This window comes from Ostrea edulis, chromosome 5 (genome assembly GCF_947568905.1).
Source record: "Ostrea edulis chromosome 5, xbOstEdul1.1, whole genome shotgun sequence".
NCBI classification, from domain to species: Eukaryota; Metazoa; Mollusca; class Bivalvia; order Ostreida; family Ostreidae; genus Ostrea; species Ostrea edulis.
In genome coordinates, this window is record NC_079168.1 from 22,580,246 (window position 1) to 22,603,026 (window position 22,781).

General features: G+C 36.2%; 1 protein-coding gene across 5 annotated transcripts in view; it reads left to right on the forward strand.

The window, feature by feature from the left end:
• Positions 1–21,128, forward strand: part of LOC125649019 (cytoplasmic dynein 1 heavy chain 1-like) — a 59,049-nt gene extending 37,921 nt beyond the window's left edge. For 2 of the 5 annotated variants that reach the window (XM_056164436.1, XM_056164437.1), the window contains exons 60-89: positions 1,001–1,118; positions 1,265–1,480; positions 2,078–2,216; positions 3,318–3,418; positions 3,744–3,928; positions 4,011–4,080; positions 4,184–4,330; positions 4,444–4,533; positions 4,650–4,710; positions 6,535–6,788; positions 6,971–7,102; positions 7,217–7,311; positions 7,449–7,629; positions 7,744–7,819; positions 8,796–8,956; positions 9,113–9,224; positions 9,460–9,644; positions 9,858–9,971; positions 11,124–11,294; positions 11,416–11,517; positions 11,678–11,796; positions 12,144–12,250; positions 12,857–13,026; positions 13,146–13,169; positions 15,022–15,214; positions 15,352–15,494; positions 16,141–16,251; positions 16,355–16,412; positions 16,701–16,797; positions 20,252–21,128. In XM_056164436.1, coding sequence (XP_056020411.1) covers positions 1,001–1,118; positions 1,265–1,480; positions 2,078–2,216; positions 3,318–3,418; positions 3,744–3,928; positions 4,011–4,080; positions 4,184–4,330; positions 4,444–4,533; positions 4,650–4,710; positions 6,535–6,788; positions 6,971–7,102; positions 7,217–7,311; positions 7,449–7,629; positions 7,744–7,819; positions 8,796–8,956; positions 9,113–9,224; positions 9,460–9,644; positions 9,858–9,971; positions 11,124–11,294; positions 11,416–11,517; positions 11,678–11,796; positions 12,144–12,250; positions 12,857–13,026; positions 13,146–13,169; positions 15,022–15,214; positions 15,352–15,494; positions 16,141–16,251; positions 16,355–16,412; positions 16,701–16,797; positions 20,252–20,423 — 3,904 coding nt within the window. In that variant the 3' untranslated portion in view covers positions 20,424–21,128. Of the gene's footprint in view, positions 1–1,000; positions 1,119–1,264; positions 1,481–2,077; positions 2,217–3,317; positions 3,419–3,743; positions 3,929–4,010; positions 4,081–4,183; positions 4,331–4,443; positions 4,534–4,649; positions 4,711–6,534; positions 6,789–6,970; positions 7,103–7,216; positions 7,312–7,448; positions 7,630–7,743; positions 7,820–8,795; positions 8,957–9,112; positions 9,225–9,459; positions 9,645–9,857; positions 9,972–11,123; positions 11,295–11,415; positions 11,518–11,677; positions 11,797–12,143; positions 12,251–12,856; positions 13,027–13,145; positions 13,170–14,596; positions 14,612–15,021; positions 15,215–15,351; positions 15,495–16,140; positions 16,252–16,354; positions 16,413–16,700; positions 16,798–20,251 lie in introns of all 5 variants that reach the window. The other 3 variants (XM_056164439.1, XM_056164440.1, XM_056164438.1) reach the window with 2 other exon arrangements.
• The last annotated feature ends 1,653 nt before the right edge of the window (positions 21,129–22,781 follow it).

Sequence of the window (22,781 nt, forward strand, 5' to 3'; positions counted from 1 at the left end):
ACATTTTTACCTTAGACAAGTTAGTCACAGTGGTGTTAAATACACACCTTTGCGATGTTTTGACTGGAAGAAATCATGTAATGTATTCGTTCGACGCTTCATTATTTTTCACTGCCATGTGCTTCTCACGCGCAAGGTGAGAGTTTAAAATATCGTCCAATCAAAATCGCCGTTTCAAAAAGCTCTCGATAAAAACATAAACAAGGAAGAAATATGAAAGATATTTATAGCCAACCAATTGCTACCGCATACATTCTTTGCAAAGATTGATCGTGTAAATCAACATCACTGAAATTGACAACATATTATTTTTTGATTTTTTATATTTGAACCGGCCAGAAAATCGTTTGAAACGGTCAATTTGGCCGGCGGCCGGTTCTTAGGGAAAACACTGAAAAGGCTTCAACCAAAGTTTAAAAAATTCAAACACATTAAATGATGCAAACATAAATGTTAAAAAAAAGCCACCCCATCAATATGCACCTACTTGAAATACATATACTTTTTTCAACAACAGTATTTCAAAAGTGAAAAGAACATCTAGTAATTGGTCAAATAATTGTATTTGTTTATATGTAACTTGCATCATACACATGTACATAGAATATGTAACATAAATTTACATTAATTGGCATTTTGTCTAAAGTCAAAACATGTATGAATTAAGACTTCATGATAAAGAATAAAGATATAGATTACTTCATTTTAACTGAGGATTCCTTATAATTGATTTCCTTATGCTGGTAACCATTTTTCTTATGAAGATTTATGAGCAGTACAGTGAAGGATTTTCAATTCCGTATTCTTTGTAATGGAGTTCCTAATAAATAAGTTTTACTGTTCTATGCTTTGATGGAGAAGTAGTGTTCTAGGATAGAGCTGCGCAAATCATTGATAAATATTTACTGTGCTTAATGAAAGATAAAGTACAGAATTTAGTTTTGTTGAAATGAACATGCTGATGCACAATATTTTCACACATACGTCTCGTTTGCTATAGGGATGAAATCCGATCTAAGATGAAGAGCAAGTACCTGTCCAACCCAGACTACAGCTACGAAAAAGTTAACAGAGCCAGCTTGGCCTGTGGTCCTATGGTTAAATGGGCCATTGCTCAGGTTTGTAATGTATTCTCAGTAAAATGTCTTCATTCATTTGTAGTTAGGGCTTGTATTGTTGATTTGATTTATGTGAATAGGGAAATTTAGATATAGTATTTAAACTCAGTACAAAACAAGTGAACACTGCTGGTATCCTTTCACAGATTAATTATGCTGATATGCTGAAGAAGATTGATCCTCTGAGGAATGAATTAAAGGACTTAGAGACACAAGCCAATGAGAACCAACAGAAAGCTGAAGAAGTGAACAAAACAATAGCAGGACTGGAGAAGAGTATCGCTAAATACAAGGAAGAGTATGCTGTGTTGATTAGTCAGGCACAGGCCATCAAAACAGACCTGTCCAATGTAGAGGCCAAGGTAAGCTTAGGTACCATCCGAGGGGGAGGAGCTTAGGTACCATCCCAGGGGGAGGATGTGGTGTCTATTTAGAGATAAACACTCGGGCAATCAAAATATGCTCAGGCAATTAAAACAAGACCTCGAGAATGTGGTGTCTACATAGAGATATAGGTACAGGCAATTTAAACAAGACTTCGAAAATGTAGAAACCAAGGTAAGCTTAGGTACCATCACAGGGGGAGAATGTGGTGTCTATTTAGAGATAAAGGCATATGCACTTCGAGAATGTCGAGACTGGGCTAAGCTTCTTTAGTAGGGAGGATGTGTTTATATAAAGGTCAAGACCATTAAAACAAAACTTTCTAACATAGAGGCCAAGGTAAGGTTCTTCAACATTACGGAGTGGGGGTGGGGAGTGTCTATATAGAGATACAAGCTCAGGCAATGTAAATACTGTGTATTGGCAAATTTCCACCCAGTTTTATTTTTGGCTCTATCACCCTTATCTTGAGTGGGTGAATTTAGATTCACTGTGTTATTATTTATCTCATTAATTTCTTTGTGCTGTGGTCATAACTGTTTGTACTCAATTTTATATACTGTGCCTCCATTTAGGTGGAGAGAAGTATTGCCTTGTTGAAGAGTCTTGATGATGAGAAACTAAGATGGGAGTCCAGCAGTGAAACGTTTAAGAGTCAGATGTCGACCATTGTTGGAGATGTGCTCCTGTCGTCTGCCTTTATGGCCTATGCTGGTAAGTATTGCCATCCTATTCTTTATGGCCTATGCTGGTAAGTATTGACATCCTATTCTGATTTTAGGGGAAGTGAATTACACCTTATAAAATCCAGAACATTGCACAGTGACAGGTTTTTAGTATCTTGTAGAAAAGTGTCACAAACATATACATGTACACACGTCTATAAGTAGATGAGCATGTATTGAAATACTGTATTATTGCATTTTGATGAGGGTATCTGTGAAACTTTTCACTGAGAAAAAACTGAACTAATATTTTAATATAAATTGTTGTAAAAATGTACGGTGAAGTTTGTACATCAGTTTTATGCACGATATTTTTTAGCTCTTCGGGAGAGCTACTGTCATGACGTCGGTGTCGGCATCACACTCTAGAACTTTAACCCTGGCATTAGGCCAAGTAAAATTAATTAGTAGATTATCATTCAAACTTCACCAAAAAATGGGGCGGGTGGGAGGATTTTATTTTTTATTTTTCGCCATGGTATTCTTGACCTCGAAAATGCCTTCTCTCATTGAGAAAAGGCTTTATAAATCATAATTACATGTGTATTTGGGTTTCTAAAAGGCAAAGTGAAACAAAGTACATTTACGATACCGGACCGGACATAAAAATATCCGGAAATCGTAATTTTGAAAAATAAAAAAAATCGGGGCGGGGCGATTTTCGAGGGGCGGGCGGGAATGATAATCTACTAATTAATTTTACTTGGCCTTATCTTTTGAACAATAGAGATAGGCCTTTGATTCACAGATTCCTCATGATCAGGGTTTTCAATTTTTAACAAGACTTTTTACCTAGTGACCTTTGACTTTAACCCACTTTTCAAAGACTTTAACCTTAGCTACATATACCAAATGGTAAGATTAAGTAGAGTCAAGCTTCCCAGCAAGCTAGATTTGTCTTCTGACAACTCTTGATATAATATCACCTATGTCAAATAATGTTTCCTGTGGGAACATGTAGATACTGCTCTTTCACCATGGAGGGTGTGGTTTTTACTTCCACATGCAAGCATTATGTTTTGTCAAATGTTTCTCTGCCAATCAGATATGTGTATTTTATATGAAAGTATTTGTATCTTTTGTTATTCAGGTTACTTTGACCAGCAAATGAGAAGGAACTTGTTTACATCTTGGACATCACATCTACAGACAGCTAATGTACAGTTCAGGAGTGACCTGGCCAGAGTGGAGGTACACATTTTATTATGATTATAGTCGATGCATTATTCTGATTATAGTCGATGCATGTACATGTGATCACATATTATAGGGTCATCTTTTCCTATCAACACCAAAGGTAAAAGATTAGATTTTCATGATCTTGAACACAAAATGCTGTATTCATGTATCCTAATTTTACTTGTGAACATCAAACATTTCAGCCCTCATTTAGCCATGTTGTTTTAGTACCCTTTGATTGAAATATGTTGTTTCAGTGCCTTTTCATTGAAACTTATTGTTTTGTTATCTGTTCATTGTTGGTTCCGTACTTGTTCATTAAAACTTGTTGTTTTAGTACCTGTCTAATGCTGATGAGAGGGTGAGGTGGCAGGCCAATACTCTGCCTGCTGATGACCTGTGTACCGAGAATGCAATCATGTTGAAGAGGTTCAACAGGTATCCCCTGATCATCGACCCCTCAGGTCAGGCTACAGAGTTCCTCATGAATGAATACAAAGAAAAAAGCATCAAAAAGACCAGGTAAAATTATCAGGTTTTGGTCGTCTTTCATAATTCTGTTTAGAATTTGGTCGCCACCAACATTTGTTCTCCTTGCTTTTAGCTTCCTGGATGATGCATTTAGAAAAAATTTGGAAAGTGCTGTCAGATTTGGAAATCCTCTGCTTGTTCAGGTACCTGTACTTACAACTCGAGTTCCAAACATAATGTGAGAAATATTAAAATGGTGATTTATGAATAAATGAACATATATGTATCTTTCTTGAATTACCACAGGATGTTGAGAGCTATGACCCCATTCTGAACCCTGTGTTGAACCGTGAGTTAAGGAAGACTGGGGGTCGTATACTGATTACCCTGGGAGATCAGGAGATCGATTTCTTCCCCAAGTTCACCATATTCTTGTCTACCAGAAATCCAAATGTAAGATTTCTATTTGTGAACTTTTCAAAGAACTGTCTGCAATATGCAATGATTACATGCGAGTCTTTACTGACACTGTATAATTTGAGAGAATCATTGCTTTCTATTTTTAGGCTGATTTCCCTCCAGACTTGTGCTCTAGAGTGACCTTTGTGAACTTTACAGTAACCAGGGGAAGTTTACAAGACCAGTGTCTGAACCAGGTTTGTAGAAAAAGTTAATGGCCATTAGAAAGTCTAAATTACACTACATAGGGATCCATAGCTTGTATGGAATTTGATAGTTATAACCAGTCTTATTCCAGCTTTCTCCATTATAGGTACTGAAGGCTGAGAGACCAGATGTTGATGCCAAGAGGTCAGACCTTCTGAAATTACAAGGTGAGGTTTGATCTTGAAAGTACACATGTACATCTTGTTTTATGTTCCAGTATTGCTATAGTGATTGTGTTTTTAATTGTGATTTCCTTGCTGTACAGGCGAGTTCCAGTTGATTGGTTTTTAATTGTGTTTTCCTTGCTGTACAGGCGAGTTCCAGTTGATTGTTTTTTTTAGCTCTTCTGAGCCAAAGGCTCAAAGAGCTGATGCTATGGCCATTTGTGCGGTGTGCGTAAACTTTTTAGAAAAAGGGCTATAACTCAAGAACCCCTTGGCCAATTTTTTTCAAATTTGTTACAGGGTATCATTGGCCCAAGGGCTTTCATACATACTAAATAAAGGGATGTGACCCTTTAACAAGGGGAGATAATCAGGAAAATACAAACAAAAGTAGTGGTTGCTAAAAAATCTTCTTCTCAAGAACCACAGGGCAGATTATCACTAAACTTACACATAAGGATGAGGATATGTTGTAGATTAAAAATTGTTCAAGGCATTACCCTGGGGCAAAGGGCATGGTCTCAAGGTCACTTCAAAGTTTACCTAAATTAAAAAAAATTTTAAATTCCTTAAATCTTAGATATTTTAGTCATTATAAGGACTAGGATCATCAAATTTTGACAGTTGATGCATCTTAGGACCTTGTGTCAAGTTGTCTCAAAAGTAGGTCACGGTGACCTACTTTTTGAATTTTGCAGGTATTTATTTTAAAATTAATTTTGATGCATATCTTGGACACTTTGAAGCCTATGATCATCAAAACTTGTCAGTTGGTGGATCATGGGACCTTGAAATGCGTCAACTGAAAAATAGGTCACCATGACCTATTTTTTGAATTTTATGGCTTATCATTTATAGATATATTTTAAGTTGTTATTTCAAATACCGAGAGGTTTAGAATCATCAAATCTTGTAAGTTGATGCATCTTGAGGCCTTGAAACATATTTATAAAAAAAGTAGGTCACAGTGACCTACTTTTTGAATTTTGCAGATATTCAAATTTCACATTTTCAATTTTAGATGCATATTTTGGGCACTGTAAAACCTAGGATCATCAAACTTTGTCAGTTGATGCGTCTTCAGTCTTCGATTTGTGTCGACCAAAAAGTAGGTCACCGTGACCTACTTTTGGTATTTGACAGCTAAATTACTATATTTCAGACACTATTTGACCTACAATCATCAAACTTTGTCAGTTGATGCATCTTGAGTCTTCGGAGTGTATCGACCAAAAAGTAGGTCACTGTGACCTACTTTTGGCATTTGACAGTTATATTTATATATTTCAGTCACTAATTGACCTACAATCATCAAACTTTGACAGTTGATGCATCTTGAGTCAATGGAGTGTGTCGACCAAAAAGTAGGTCACCTTGACCTACTTTTGGAATTTGACGGCTATATTTATATATTTCAAATATTATTTGACCTACAATCATCAAACTTTGTCAGTTGATGGGTCTTGCATGTTCGGAGTTCGCTGACCAGAAAGTAGGTCACCATGACCTATGATTGGAATTTGACAGCTATATTTCAATATTCAGATACTAATTGGCTTAAAATCATCAAACTTTGTCAGTTGATATTTCTTGGGTTCTCAAAATGTGTAAACCAAAAAGTAGGTCACATTGACCTACTTTTTTTTAATTCTTAGGATTTAACTAAAGATTTAGAATACTAAGAGGCTAAGAATAGAAATGGTGGGGTTGTACAATTTATCAGAAGAGCGATTCTAGGCCCTTGGGCCTCTTGTTAATTGTGATTTCCTCGCTGTACAGGCGAGTTCCAGTTGATTGGTTTTTAATTGTGATTACCTTGCTGTACAGGTGAGTTCCAGCTGAAGCTTCGCCACCTGGAGAAGTCCTTACTCCAGGCCCTGAATGCCTCCAAAGGAAAGATCCTGGATGATGATAGCATCATAAGTCATTTGGAGACCCTGAAAAAAGAAGCTTCTGAGGTAGCTCGAAAAGTGGAAGAGACGGACGTCATCATGGCGGAGGTGGAGACCACTTCCCAGCAGTACGTCCCACTGGCCACTTCCTGTAGCAGCATCTATTTCTCCATGGAGGCCCTGCAACAAGTACAGCACTTTTTCTATAATTCTTTTCCCGAAGCATCTTCATTACGTTCTCTTGCCAATATTGATTTTACATTGTACCATGTAAAAGTTCATATTATTTGTGAAAGAGATTTTAAAGTCATTGTTACGTATTTGTTGTTTAGGCATCAGCTTTACATGAATGAATCGTTTTATTTTGATAGGTACACTTCTTGTACCAATACTCGCTGCAACTGTTCTTGGAGATTTTCCACTCCGTGCTGCAGAGCCAGAGACTGGGTGGCATTAAGGAGTACGCAGCTCGTCTGTCCATCATCACCAATGAATTGTTCCAGGTCAGTGGAAGAAATCAGAAAATGATATGATACGTGTTGCTTGAACTTCCATGGTGATATACTTAAAGAATTTACATATGGTAACATGCATTTTGAAAAATTTGTTGTCAACAGGAAACATACAATAGAGTGGGAAGAGGAATGCTGTATGAGGATAGAATCACATTTGCCATTCAACTCAGCAGAATCTTCTTGAAGGGAATGCAGAGGTACATGTACATGTTTATTACTGAGCAAAACTGAACTAGTAACTGTATAATTGATAATTTTACTCGTGTTAGAGTTAATCCCAGTGTTTAATGTGAAAAAGAAGTAGAAGAGTCACACAGAAATTTGTCCATTTTAGTGAGTCCACATATGAGGACGAGTTCATCATGTTCACGAGAAGTCAGGAAGCACTGCTGGGCATTGGAGAAAAATCTGCCCCACAGATTCAAGGGTTATCTCAACAGCAGCAGTCGGCCATGATGAGGCTTACCAAGCACCGAGCGTTCAGAGACCTTGTACAGCAGGTCAAGGGAAATCAGGTCGGTGGCACAGTTCTGCAATAAATTAATCATTACTGTTGTCTCGGGCAATTATGTGTTCTTTTGTTTTACTTGTTATTTGTGTCATGCATTGACTTTGGTTGGTGCTTGCAGGAATTTCAGTCCTGGCTAGATAGTGCTATGCCAGAGGTGGATGTCATGCAAGTGTGGAATGAAGATAAACCATTCAGTAAGTCCTACGAAAAACAAACCTGTAGTGCATTTCAAAGAATCGTGTTTTGAATTATTGTATTCATTGCCATGGAATGGGTGGGTGAATTATACATGAATCTCATTGTGTCCGTCTGTATGTCTGTAGATAAACCAAACTTGCTCATGTGACACATCTTGGGATGATGGCCCACATTTATGCTTAAGTGGATCTGGTGTAGTCTTTTCCCAGCTTATTACAAATGATATATCACCAGAATTTGCCCATGGCAACAATTGTTGTTTAATATGTTAAAGTCTCTTGCAATCTGAATTCACAAGAAACACAAACTTTTAAGGTATCTTCTGGTTAAAAGGTGTTTTAGTAGTGAAGAATAGTTCAAGGATAGAAGAATTGGGATTATAAAATTTCATTAAAAGTAATAATTTTGCAAGATGTGTATCATGTAGAGTGTAGGTTACAAGGCTGTCGTATGTTATTTAGGAAAAATGAAGTTTTTCAAAAATACAGTTTTTTGAGTGCCCTTGAAAAGGGTGGAAGGGGGGGGGGGGGGAGATGTTAAGTGTCATTAAGACAGTTCTAGATTTTTTTAGATTCATCCATTCAGTCCATAGGATTTTTACTTTAGATTGTGCATCATATAAGGATCATAGAAAAACATTTCATAAATAAATACACAGTAATTACAATATTGTTTTGAAGATCCAAGTAATGATTATAAATTTATTTGGCTAATGAGTAATGAATGTAATACTGTGATAATTGTTCACAAGATTGTGTTGAGTTTTCATTCATGAAAGTAATTGAGTCTATTCTCATTTAATCTTTCGTTTATCATTGTGTATACATTCATTTCTGTCTTGTATACAGAATTAGAAGTACAGTACATGTGATTTCTTTTCCATGAGAATAAAATGTTGGTGTCAGGTCTAGTATACACATTTACATGCTGCTTTGTAATCACCCACAATGGATATTTGTTGCTTTTTTACAGGTCCTGTAGGGAAGGCTGTCCATGGATTACTATCCATCCAGGCCTTCAGGCCCGACAGAACAACATCCATGGCTCGTGTGTTTGTGGAGAAAGTGTTGGGAACGGCTTTCTTACACAATGCAGAAAAGGAACTACAGTTATCGTCTATCATTGAAAATGAGGTATTGTAATTGTAGGTGTTTGCTTCATAAATTGTAAACCAGACCAAAGAATAAAAAAAAATTCCCATCCATTCATTGGGCCAAGAAAGAGTATACATGTAGCTTTCTACATCAGCAGGCCATCATCTGTACATGTAGATTTCACTTTTTCAACAGATAAAAGCCAATACCCCCATTCTTATGTGCTCAGTGCCAGGATATGATGCTAGCGGTTGGGTCGATGACTTGGCTACAGAACTTGGAAAACAACTTACATCAATTGCAATTGGTATTACATTGATGAAATAGCTGTGGGTTTTTTTTTAATGAAATGTTTATTTCAATTGAGGATACATGTTTATGATTTTATAGAATTTATGCAAGTTACTAGTTATTAGTATTTTGCCTTATAATACACTTTGGGTAAGTTATTCCAATAAGATTGTTAAGTGAGCTGTCTAAAGCAGGAATTTACAAGCAATTTGCGTGTACAGTGTATATAATGGTGTTAATCCATTTTGTAGGTTCGGCTGAGGGATTTACACAGGCAGACAAAGTGATCAACGCCTCCAGTAAGTCTGGTCGTTGGGTTCTTTTGAAGAATGTCCATCTTGCTCCCAACTGGCTGGTGTCCCTGGAGAAAAAGCTTCACAGTTTGACCCCACACCCCAGCTTCAGGCTCTTTTTGACAATGGAAATCAACCCCAAGGTAAGATTTGTGGAATACATCATGGTGTTAAAGAAAAGTTATTTTCAATTCATAAATGACAGATTGAAAGGAATTTTGAATCATGGTGTTTATGACATAAATATTTAGTAAATCTATTTATGATAATTGAGGTCTTCTCACTGCATGTACAGTGTATGTTGAATCACGTGGGATATACATGTAGCACAAGGGTGTTCCTTCACAATATTTTAGCTTCCATCAAACCTGTTGAGAGCTGGGCGTATCTTTGTGTTTGAGCCACCACCAGGAGTGTCAGCTAATCTCTCCAGAACCTTCAGCACTGTTCCAGCCTCCCGCATGTGCAAGGTAGTGACTTGTTTAGTTTCTAATAACAATTTAGTATATTCATTTACCGTATATACTCGCCTATAAGTTGGATTTTTGGGGGTCAATTTTTGGTCCAAAACTCAATGTCCGACTTATAGGCGCTTCCTAAGAAGATTGGTATTTTTCTAGGCGGTGTAATGTAGTGTTTTTTAAACAACTCCGATGATTATCATGGACTACCACACAAATGATTATTGTTCACAAATATCTAGACATATTGTATTGTTTATGTATTTTAAAATTTTGTATAAAGTACAAGTATTTACATATATTTATCTTGTTAAAAATTATTTACATACCGGTAACTAATACTTTCAATTCAACTAATCTATCGTTTATTGGTAAAATTGAATTACGAACCCGATTTAATATTGAAATATTCATATGTATACCGGCTGAAATATATTTCATAAAAGATTGAATATTGTTAACAGATAATTTAGATCATCATTCTTGACTCTTAAAAACTCTATTGCTGATATATTGAATTATACCGGAACCCCACAACAACCACGAGGCGCGTGCCACTAAGTAAACATGGTGTCAGGTACTGGTAATTAGGAGACCATAATTGCGTAGGTAAACAAGGAGTCATTGTCCATAATAGATCAAGGGTTGTGTTTAAACCCCAAACAGATATGGCTTAGATATTGAGCACCTCACGATTATTAATTTCTCAAAATATTTTTTGAAATATAGGTAAAAACACTAGAGCATTGACTTGAAAGTGTCAACCGATTCTGACAAAAATTTGTACCGACTTATAAGCGGGTCAATGGCAAATTCCTACAAAATAACCTTTAAAAATGCAACCGACTTATAGGCGAGTATATACGGTACATGTATATGCATATAACTGGTATGCATGTATATACTGAACCGCAAGGGAAATGTATCACGTAGAACATGCTCGTATACATATAGGTAAGACTGACATCTGTAGAAAATGTGAAACATTGAACTTTACACTCATGCACTCTCTATATATTGAGATGGCATTTTCAGGTTGTCAAATTTCATGATAAAGCTTTTTGATACAAACAGTATTTGTGACGTTTGTTTTGCGGTTCTGTATGTACCTGGATATCTTTAACACACATACATGTTAACTTTCTGTGTACTTTACCATAGACTCCCAATGAGCGATCCCGACTATACTTCCTGTTGGCCTGGCTTCATGCTATTGTCCAGGAGAGAATGAGATACACACCTCTGGGCTGGGCTAAGAAATACGAGTTCACCGAATCGGACCTCAAAGTGGCTTGTGACATGTTGGATACCTGGATAGACTCTGTTGCCATGGTAAGTTCCCCCTGAAAATTGTGTATTATAAGTCATTATATATGCATTACATAAGGATTCATTTTTTAAGATAATAATGTGTTTGATATTTCTGAAAATGAGAATATTTGAATTTTTCCAGGGACGAACTAACCTTCCCCCTGAAAAAGTACCCTGGGATGCTATCAAAACACTGTTGGCACAGTGTATCTATGGAGGAAAAGTGGACAATGAGTTTGATCAGGTATACAGCATTCTTACTCATTTTAAATGAGAGCACACAGTGATGCCATTAAATTCTTTCATACCTGTATTTGATTGAGCTGTCTCAAATGGAACTTTCCTTAAGATGCATTTGATGGATTTTAAACATTCTCCTAAAATATAAACCTGTAAAATTTCAGAGACTGCTTACCACCTTCATCGAGAAGTTATTCTCACCCAAAAGCTTTGAGGGTGACTTCACTTTGGTTAGCAATGTGGATGGACATGGCAAAAAGATTCTCATGCCTGATGGCGTTCAGTAAGATTTCTTGTTCAGGTAGCCAGTGACAGTACACTGTAAAACTAGATTTAGTGAATACACATTGTGTATCACATGTACAGTGTATATACGTGTAGTGAAAGTGAACCTGTAGATGTAATGAATAACACATACATGTGCATCTTTCATTTTCCAACAAGTCCATAACATTTTTGCATCTTTCTAATCTTGCATGTCTGTATGTATATACATGTAAATTACATGGATTATGAATTTGCAATGTAATGTTGACACTCCCATCAAATTCATCATGAAATAGCGTGTTAATCGCTTCTGATCTAGTATACAGCTGTAATATGTTTATAATTTTGTTTGTTTATTTGTAGGAGAGAGCAGTTTGTTCAGTTTGCTGACATCCTGGAGAACGACAGCCAGACTCCATCCTGGCTCGGCCTTCCCAACAATGCAGAAAAAGTACTGAGAACAAATCTCGGTATGTCCAAAAATTCCTCATTTTTTTATGACAAAAAATGTACCTTTCCTTTCTTTATTTGTGCTGAGTTTCCTAAAATAGCAATGGTCTACAGTAATGCAAATGCAATATGTTTGATATTGTGTGTAGGAAATATTTTGGGTTACTGTAACCATACTTTTTTCCACGGAGTCACGATTCTGCGAAATAACAATTTCTGTTCAATCTGCAAGTAAAAAATTGTGCGTATTTCATGGATTACCATTTGTATGTCTTCGATGTATTTTAAGTACGCTGGGACAAATATCCACCCAAAAATTGATTCCAACGTACAAAAGGTACCTAATGTAAATTAATCCCAGGAAAAAAGTATGTCTACAGTATGACTAATTCCTGTGCAAAGGCATTGAAAAATGACATCACCCAATTTTAAACGACATGTAGCTTGGTGCTATCTTCCTGCTGTACAGTAGTAAACCTTCTCTGAAACCAAGTTATAACTTTTCCAAGACAGGATTTGGGCAAAAATAAAATGGGCATGAAATGTTTTTGTGTAACAGTAGTGTTAAAACCTGTTTTATAGGAATAAATGCATTTTAAATTTCATATATCGACATTAATCCTCAGGCTCTAGTCTGATTGCCAAGCTGATGAAAATGCAGTTGTTTGAGGAAGATGATGATCTAGCTTATGGCACCTCTCCAGACGACGAGGAGAAGCGCCTGGCTGACGGTCGCCCCGCCTGGATGAGGACCCTCCACACCTCCGTGTCGACCTGGATGTCTCTTGTTCCCAAGGTAACAGCCATCTACAATTTATGTCGCTAAGTAATGTGACATTTTAACGGTGATTTATCCATACTGATATTGGCAGAATTGCAATTTTTAAGTTACTTTAATGTTGACAAATCTTGCAGATTTCTATATTTAGAGAAGGAAAGGTCAGCAAATTGGATTTTTTTTCCAAAACCTGAATTGTAGATTGTATTCGTTCTTTCATTTACATATCCTTATATTGGTGCATCACAACTGTTATGCAATGCTCTTGATGCTTATGAAAAAAATTTGCTATGATATACATGTAAATTTTATGCTCTCAGAGAATATCATTCATAGGTTATCATGAATGTATTTCTCGTAGTCATTGAAATCAAGCATGCGGAACATGAGGCTAATAGCGTATTTAAAGTGATTTAATGTTTATTAGGTAAAATACTGTCTTAAAACGTAGAAGCATTGTTGTATATGTACATATAACTTGAAGACAAGGACGGAGAGAGAAAGTTCTAAATGTTTTGATGCTATACACATATACCAAACTTCACACACTGTGACATGTACATTGTAATGTACATATATTTCCTGACTTTCACACACATGTACATGTATTTCATGACTCACACACATGAACATATATTTCCTGACTTTCACACACATGTACATGTATTTCATGACTCACACACATGAACATATATTTCCTGACTTTCACACACATGTACATGTATTTCCTGACTCACACACATGAACATATATTTCCTGACTTTCACACACATGAACATATATTTCCTGACTTTCACACACATGAACATATATTTCCTGACTTTCACACACATGTACATGTATTTCATGACTCACACACATGAACATATATTTCCTGACTTTCACACACATGTACATGTATTTCATGACTCACACACATGAACATATATTTCCTGACTTTCATTGACAAAACACTTCTTGTCCTGACAAGTTACTGTACATTTTATAGACTGTACATTTTATAGACTCTACATTTTCTAGACTGTACATTTTATAGACTGTACATTTTATAGACTGTTTTCCTTAATTACATGTAATTGCACTATATACAAATGTGTGTCTACATAATTTATTGTTTTAAAATTTGAGCCTATGGATTATTTGATACAATTATTAATTTAGGCTTTCTATGCCTTACTACAACGTACATTTACATGACTGTATATTTTGAATTGAATGGACTTGCATAGTTTGCTAATAAAAGTATAGTGTACATAAAGCTTTATAAATCATACACTTACTACTGCTGTACCTTAATACTCATAGTTTGCAAAAAATAAAAAATAAAAAAAAATAAGGTAGGGTCATATTTTAGAATTGGGGTTAGTCATGTGTCCAGGGAAAAAACCCCATCCACATTTAAACTATAATTAGCCTTATCCATGTTCTTTCTCTAGTATCTTTTGTTGGACAAATGTAATGTAGTTTACATTATGATCCTGAATTTGAAGTATGTACAGTATATTTATTATAACCATCACATACTGTTTCTCCTCTCATTTCTTTATATTTCATTAACATGCCTGTATCATTACTAATGTTACTACAGGATTCACTGGAGCTGGTAAGTTTGGTTAATTGACATGGATCCCTGGTAAATTTCCACCCCATTCCCAAGATTTTTGCATATTGCACATTCTTCACCTTCGAGAGAAACATCCTATCCATGATAAAATAGATAATATGACACAGAATTACAGGATTTGTTGATCTTAAACAGAAACTATCATCTGTTCATCGGCACTTTGTATTTAACAGTTTGCACAAAATTTCAGTTTGTAATCATTTAATAGACATTTTCAGGTGAAGTCAGGCTTTCTACTTTTGTTTAATTTACTTTGGTGAAAGGGATTTAAAAGTTATACTCTAATTTTTGTTCAGTAACAATTGATTTAAAATAACAACTTTCATGTGTAGTATGAGTTCCCGATGGAAAAGAAATGCATAATTAACATATACCTGCTTAATTTACAGGTTGTTGGTGCTTTGAAGAGGACCGCAGACAACATCAAAGACCCTCTGTTCCGTTTCTTTGAACGAGAAGTGAACCTTGGAGCAAAACTTTTACAGGACATTCGACAGGATTTGCAGGATGTGATGCTAATCTGTCAGGGAGACAAGAAACCAACCAACCATCATCGCTCAATGATGGCGGATTTGTCTAGAGGTAGGAAAAACTTTCATAAAGACAACATTCCCATCTGGAACATTAGTCACTACTCTTTGGCAGTGTGTTTCAGTAATACTTATGATTTATTTATATGTACTGGAATTGAAACAAATGCAAATTCTTTGTTTTGGTAGGTATAATTCCCCAGTCCTGGAGAAGGTACACCGTTCCTCAGGGCATCACCGTGATTCAGTGGATCACCGACTTCTCTCTGAGAGTTAAGCAGTTACAGGCCATTGTTCAGACCACCCAGCAAGGAGGCACCAAGGAACTCAAGGTTTGTTTCATTGGAAATTTGTTTATTTTTGAAATTTACAATATATATTTGAGCTACACGCAAGTTTTCAACTAGTTCATTAACGCCGTTTACTTTAAAAACTTGAGTATTTCAGCATAATGCATACATTATAAGTTACAGCCATAAATTTTATTATGCTGTGAAACCTGTCTAATATGACATGCTTTGGAAGACAATTTTTTCTTCCTCAGAAAATACAATTTATTGAAATAAACAGTGTAAAAACAATGAAATTGAGAATGAAAGTAAAGTTCAGAATGCCCAGTGAAACATGACACAGGTGTCAGATTAGGCAGTTTTCACTGTATACACAGGTGTCAGATTAGGCAGTTTTCACAGTATTCACAGGTATCAGATTAGGCAGTTTTTCACTGTATACACAGGTGTCAGATCAGTCAGTTTTCACTGTATACACAGGTGTCAGATCAGACAGTTTTCACTATACACAGGTGTCAGATCAGACAGTTTTCACTATACACAGGTGTCAGATTAGGCAGTTTTCACTGTATACACAGGTGTCAGATCAGTCAGTTTTCACTGTATACACAGGTGTCAGATCAGACAGTTTTCACTATACACAGGTGTCAGATTAGGCAGTTTTCACTGTATAGCTTTGTTGTTGTAGAATTTAAGTGTGTGGTTAGGAGGCTTGTTTATTCCTGAGGCGTACATCACAGCGACTAGACAGTACGTGGCTCAGGCCAACAGCTGGTCTCTGGAGGAACTCTATCTTGATGTAAGTTAACTGTGTGTTTGTTTTTTCTGTGCTTTGAACTGTATTGTGGAGACAGGATTCCCGAGATTGAATAGACTATAATTTCAGTTGCATCTCTTCACAGGTAAAGGTGTTGGATAATACTGGAGGAGCAATGGATGCCTGCAGCTTTAGTGTAAAAGGTATGTAATGAAATTTACCAACCCGAAGTATTTTCATCTTTTAGAAAATATTTACCAACATGTAGCATATGTATGTAATCTTTCTGCTGCCCTTCACAGATTTGGATTGGTTACATTTATGACTATCTTATTCATTCTCTGCACGAGATTGATTCCATCACATGATTCCATCACATGATTCCGTCACATGATTCCATCACATGATTCCGTCACATTATTCCATCACATGATTCCGTCACATGATTCCATCACATTACAGCTGACTTAGATAAACTGTTTGAATTTTAGGTCTTAAGCTGCAGGGAGCTATCTGTAAGAAAAACAAGCTGCAACTGAGTACCACAATCTCGACCGAGCTGCCAGTCACTCTCCTGAGATGGATCAGGTTAGTCTCGTCTTTCTTTTATAGCGGGATAAACAAACTGTATTTCTCTGAACATCAGTATGAGACTCATTAAGAGCAGTATGACTCTAAGTTTTCCTCTTATTCTACATTGTGATTTTGATTTTTCTTCTTCCATTCTGTCAGTGTGTACACCAGGTAACATGGCTGTAGTCTCTGTTATTTTTGTTGTTTTTTGCCCTGTGTTGCCTCCGCTGCCTCTCCCCATTCAGCAGAGGGTATTCAACCATGAATAATTGAAGATGATCCAAAGATAGGAAGGGCTAAAATTCAAATTTCGCTCATTTCTTCCCCTTTGCAACTGACTTTTTAAAATTCCCCATTTAAATCTTTCACAGATATATGTATATGTATTGGTACTGTAAACTTGCTTACTTGAGCAGTAGTCATATATCAACACTTTTTTTGCTAGCCTGGTTGTGTTGATTTATATACAACGCTACACGTGTAATATGCCCACCAGCTACAGGATGTACATCAAATTTCAGGGTGCGAACTTGTAATGGGCCTATTATGTTTACATGGAAAAATGCACAAAACTTCGTTCCTGCCAATTTAAGTATACATATATGTTCGTTTAAATATGAAACACTTTTTAGCTTAGGGCTATTCCAGAAATAAATACATGGGGGGGGGGGGGGGTCGGGAGGCACCTTTTGTATATACCAAGCACCCATAAAAAAAAATAAAAAATTACCCCATGACCCATCAAATTAATAAACTCATTTTACAATGACCCATCTAATAAAAAAAAAAAAAACTAACCAGACCCACCACAAAAATATTTCTAAAAATGAAAACGGTACAAATCTCGCGAGGTTTTCGGGACAAACATTCTAGTCAATGACGCGGTAATGCCTCTGCAACATTGTATCACAGTAGTTCTGAAGAAACGATGTCACATCAACAATGAAAGGCATCTATGGCGGGAATGTTGGAAAGATTGGGAGTCCAAACGATGCTATTATCATGAAATGGGTATGGATATGTTTTTCCACGAATCGTTCGTCTTCTAATGGAACCCGCGCCCGGAGGCCTCTAAATCACTATCACACCGACTGATAAATATAACGCATCGGTACCCTCGTATCAATCAACTAAGGTTTGCCCATTTTTATTAGAAAACGGAATGCCTATTGGTTTCAAAATATTCCCAAAATCGATGCACTGTAAACTGTAATAATCTACAGAACAGAGTTCGCCGCCATCACGTCCAAAGGGACCCTACTAAACGCGCCTCTAATTTGAAGAGTGCCGTAATGGAAAGTTATGCGCTGCAAAGAGCGACAACTCGAATAGTTCTATGTTACTTCCGATTTCCGATTTCGAAAGCAGCATTTCGAAAGCACGTTTTCAATTTTCCCTCCGACGTTTTGTAACCAACACGACAAGAGCGACAATAAAAATATTCTGAAAACTAAACACCCACGTGGCACAAAATAAAACAATAGAAACTACCCACTACCCATAATAAATATTTTTTTAACAGTCCAACCACGGACCAATTAAAATATGAAAAAATACGACCACCCACACAAAAAAATATCGTTTGCCGCCCGATCCCCCCATTTGATCATTTCTGGAACAGCCCTTAGCTGAGCCAGACTCGAGTGAGCTTTTCTGATCAATATTTGTCTATTACCTGTTGTTATTGTTGTTGTTGTGGTAGCCTTTTCACAATTTTATCACCTCCAGAACCACTGGGCCACTTTTGAGCAAATTTGACACTGAGTATCTTTGGGTGAATGGAATTCAAGTTTGTTTAAATGAAGGGTCAACCCCCTTCCAAGGTCAGATAATCAAGAAAGGACAAAAAATAGAGGATGAGGGCAATTAAAAATCTTCTCAAGCACCACTGGGTCAGAAAAGATGAAACTTAAATGAAAGCCTATTGACAATTTGAAAGTGAAAAGTTTTTCCAAATTATGGCTCTCAGGGCTAGGTTGGAGCCACAACAGGGGATTAAATTCTTACATGGGGATATATAGGAAAAATCTTTTCAAGTTCAACAGGGCCATATTTAGTCATATCGATTATGAAAGCATCCTCAGGTAGTGCAGATCAGCTTGTTAAAATCATTTGGGGGGGGTGGGGGGGGGGGGGTTAAGATGGCCTCAATCTTATTCTTGCGTAAGATTATATTGGAAAGAAAACTTGTTCTCAAGAGCAGCAGATCCATGTTTAGTTATACAGGTATCCTCAGGTAGTGCAGATTCAAGTTTGATTAATCACTGCACCAGAATGGTTTGGGGCAACAATATGGGCTCAAAGTTATTATATATCTATAGATCTTCAAAGAACCACTGCCCATAATTAGTCATATTAATATGCAAACATTTCACTGTAGTACAGATTCATATTTCATTAAACCATGACCCTTGGGGGCTATGATGGGCTAAAATAGGAATTCAAAAGTTTTACATGAGAATATGTAAGTAATGAAAAGAAAATACTTTAAAGGGACTGATTCACGATTTTCCCCAAAATTTTGTTTTTCACTTTTAATGATCAAAAACTATACTGTCTAATGTGTTTAAAAGATTTCACATAAAAATTAAGGTTATACATTATCACAGAAGCTCATTTTAGAGAGTTTATTATTTGTTTTGTAAACAAAGATTTGGGTATGTTATTGTTTACGAAATTTTCAAAAGAAATGGAAATTGATCCAAGTTTATTATATTTTTCACATTTCAAGCATTCTTTGGGTAAAATGTGTCACCTAAAAGTTAAAATTTGTTACTATGTAAAATTAAGATGTTTTATATTACAAAATTAATATTTCACTGGTTTGTTTGTATACATTAAAAGACTCGAGTCTTTATTTACATAACACAGATTTAAGGCTAAGATATTGCTTTTATTCTTGCATTCAGAAGGTCAAAATTTTTGCTGTCAATATAGAATTAGTTATATTTTTAATGTTTTCCATCAAAAATGAAAAATATTTTTATCAAAAATCGTGAACCAGTCCCTTTAATATCAAAAGTAGTAGAGCCACACTAAATCATAATAGGGTTACGAATTTTCATGGTAATAAAGAGGGTAAAGAATCTGTTAAAACTCTTCAGATGAAGAACTCAGGGTTAAAGTCACTCAGGTGAGCATTGTAATTGATTGGCTTCTTGTTCTTAATTATTCTGTGAAAGGATCTATGTCTTCTTTAAAGGGAAAATCAGCTGTTGTGATTTTAAGAAGTGATTTGTTTATTGGATATCACTAGTTACATTTTTGACTGAAAAGTTGATATTTTCCTGCCTACATTCACTGTACCTACACTGTATAATTCATAACAGTAGGTTGCAAAGGGGAGAAAAACTACTATCCGAGACATACATGTATGTTAGCTTCAGTTTGCAATGTGGCTTTTGTGGAAATTACTAAAATGCATTGTTGACAAGTTTTCTTCCTTTATAAATGAAAACGTTATTTTCAGAACTGATGCTAGCACTGCCACAGCAGGAATGGTAACTCTGCCTGTGTACTTGAATGCCACTCGCTCCCACCTGTTGTTCACATTGGACTTTGACACAGAAGGAGAAGGATCAGGCAAGGACCACAGCTTCTATGAGAGGGGAGTGGCCATCATCTCCTCAGACCTAGGATAATCAGTGACTATACATGTGGACCTCACATGTAGATACACATGTACTACATGTTGTTGAACTTTCCACAAAAAGTTACGAACTGATTGTTTTTGCTCTCTGTATAACCCTGATGTAGTCAATTTGTTTTGCACATATTTTTTAAAAGCATACATATAGTAAACAGTTTGCCGACAATATGCTTTTATAAACGACTGGGTTTCCATAATCTCAGAACTTATTAATGGATATTTGTGTATTGCAGTCATAATCTCAGAACTTATTAATGGATATTTGTGTATTGCAGTATTAGTCATAATTTTTGTATGGTGATGGTTCGGAGTAAATAAAATGCTAAATTGCTTAAAAATTTCTGGGTAATGTGATGATGCTGTATTTTAAATGTTGTATAGTCATCTAACGGTCTAGAGATACTGTAAATGTGGTTATTTACGCTGGGGGTAAAGTACGTGTTTCTTCACGTCCAGCGTTACACCTGGGGGAAAAATACATGGTAACTGAATATGAAATACATGTATATTTATATCAAAATATTTGTAACTATACACATGGGGGAAATTTACACGCTTATTCCCTGACGGCGTAATTAGTGTAGATTTCACCCACATGTAAATAACCACTCTTACAGTATTATAATGTCCTTTCCTGGTTTTCTTTGGTGTTGCAATGATTGCTCTCTTGCTTAGTGAATAAAATACCGGAAAATAGTGTTGTTAGTCTGTTGTCTTTTCTCGTTTTTGACATCTTTTGATAAAGAGGATTCAGATTTGTGTAAATGAAGGGTCATCCTCCTTAATAATATATATAGGCTAGGGTATTTGAAAGATATTCGAATCGGATGATCCAAAACTTGTACAAAAATTCCTTTATACATGTACATAAAAAGTTGGGTTTGTTCAAACCACGAGCCTTAGGGTCAGGGTTTGACCACAGTTAGCTTCAAAGATTTTTCACAGGAATGCATGGGAAATTTCTTTCACACCTTAAGAAGACAAGTACAGTTTGATTGAATTGATATGCATGCATCCTCCTGTAGTGTGGCTTCTGGTTTGAACCCACCATTACCCATGGTATCACAACAGATCACGGCTCCCAGGGTTCAAAATATGATAAAGGAAAATTCTTGAGTAATGGTCTTAAAGAACAAGGGTACAATTTAATTTTTCACATTAATTATTTGCAACTCCCCTCTTGTAGATACTAGAGGTTGTTCATGTCATGACATCCTCCCATCCCCCTCCAGTCCAAAGTAGAGGTTCAAAGTTTTACATAGGAATATCGTATAAAAATTCTTGAAAACTGTTTTACTCAAGATTGTGGTATGTTTCCATGTTGCCCAGTCTGCTATGTTCAACTGAAACTGAAAGGAACTACCGTACTTCAGGATTCCTCAATTTTTGGGTCTACAGAGTAAACTCGGGTGACCTATTGCAATTGGTTGTCATCTTTTGTGCCTCATCCATTAACAATTGAACATTTTAAACTTCTTCTTGATAACTACCATTCCAATTCTTCTCAAATTTGGTATGAAGCACCTTTGGGAAAAGGGGGACAGGAATTCTAAATTTCAGGAGTTTTGAAACACTGGGGCTTTAGGGTAAGGGCAAACATTTACCAATTTTCAAAAATCTTTACAAGTGCACATGTGTAAGAAAAGCTAAATGCATAATAATGTATATTTGATGAGTTGCAGAACGAATTTTAGTTTTGTTCCGGTTCGTTGAGTTTTTTATGGAGTTGTGCCCCTTTAACTTAGAAAAATTACTGTTACTACCATAGGCGTAGCTTGGGTTCGAATATTACCGAGGCAGGGGGTCTTGGGGGCGCAGCCCCCAGAAGCTATCAACATTTCAACAACGTAAAAGGTGTTGTTTTTTTTTTTTTTACCGAGGCAGCTGCCTCGGTTGCCTCAATGGAAGCTACGCCACTGACTACCAGTTTTCTGGACTTTGGGTTGGAGTTTTGTTTCTATTCGTTGTTTTTTTTTTTATGGAGTTTTTAATGTAGAAAAATTACTGTTACTACCAGTTTTCTGGACTTCGGGTTTGAGTTTTGTTTCTATTCGTTGTTAGGTTTTTTTTATGGAGTTTTTTAATGTAGAAAAATTCCTGTTGTGACCAGTTTTCTGAACTTCGGGTTTGAGTTTTGTTTCTATTCGTTGGTTTTTTTTTTTATGGAGTTTTTTAATGTAGAAAAATTCCTGTTTTGACCAGTTTTCTGGACTTTTTTTCTACACGCCTTGAGACATTGAACTGATTTTTTATGCAGGTCTGTATATTGATGAGTTGCAGATCGAGTTTGAATTTTGTTCCTGTTCGTTGATTTTGTTGGAGTTGTGCCCCTTTAACGTAGAAAAATTAA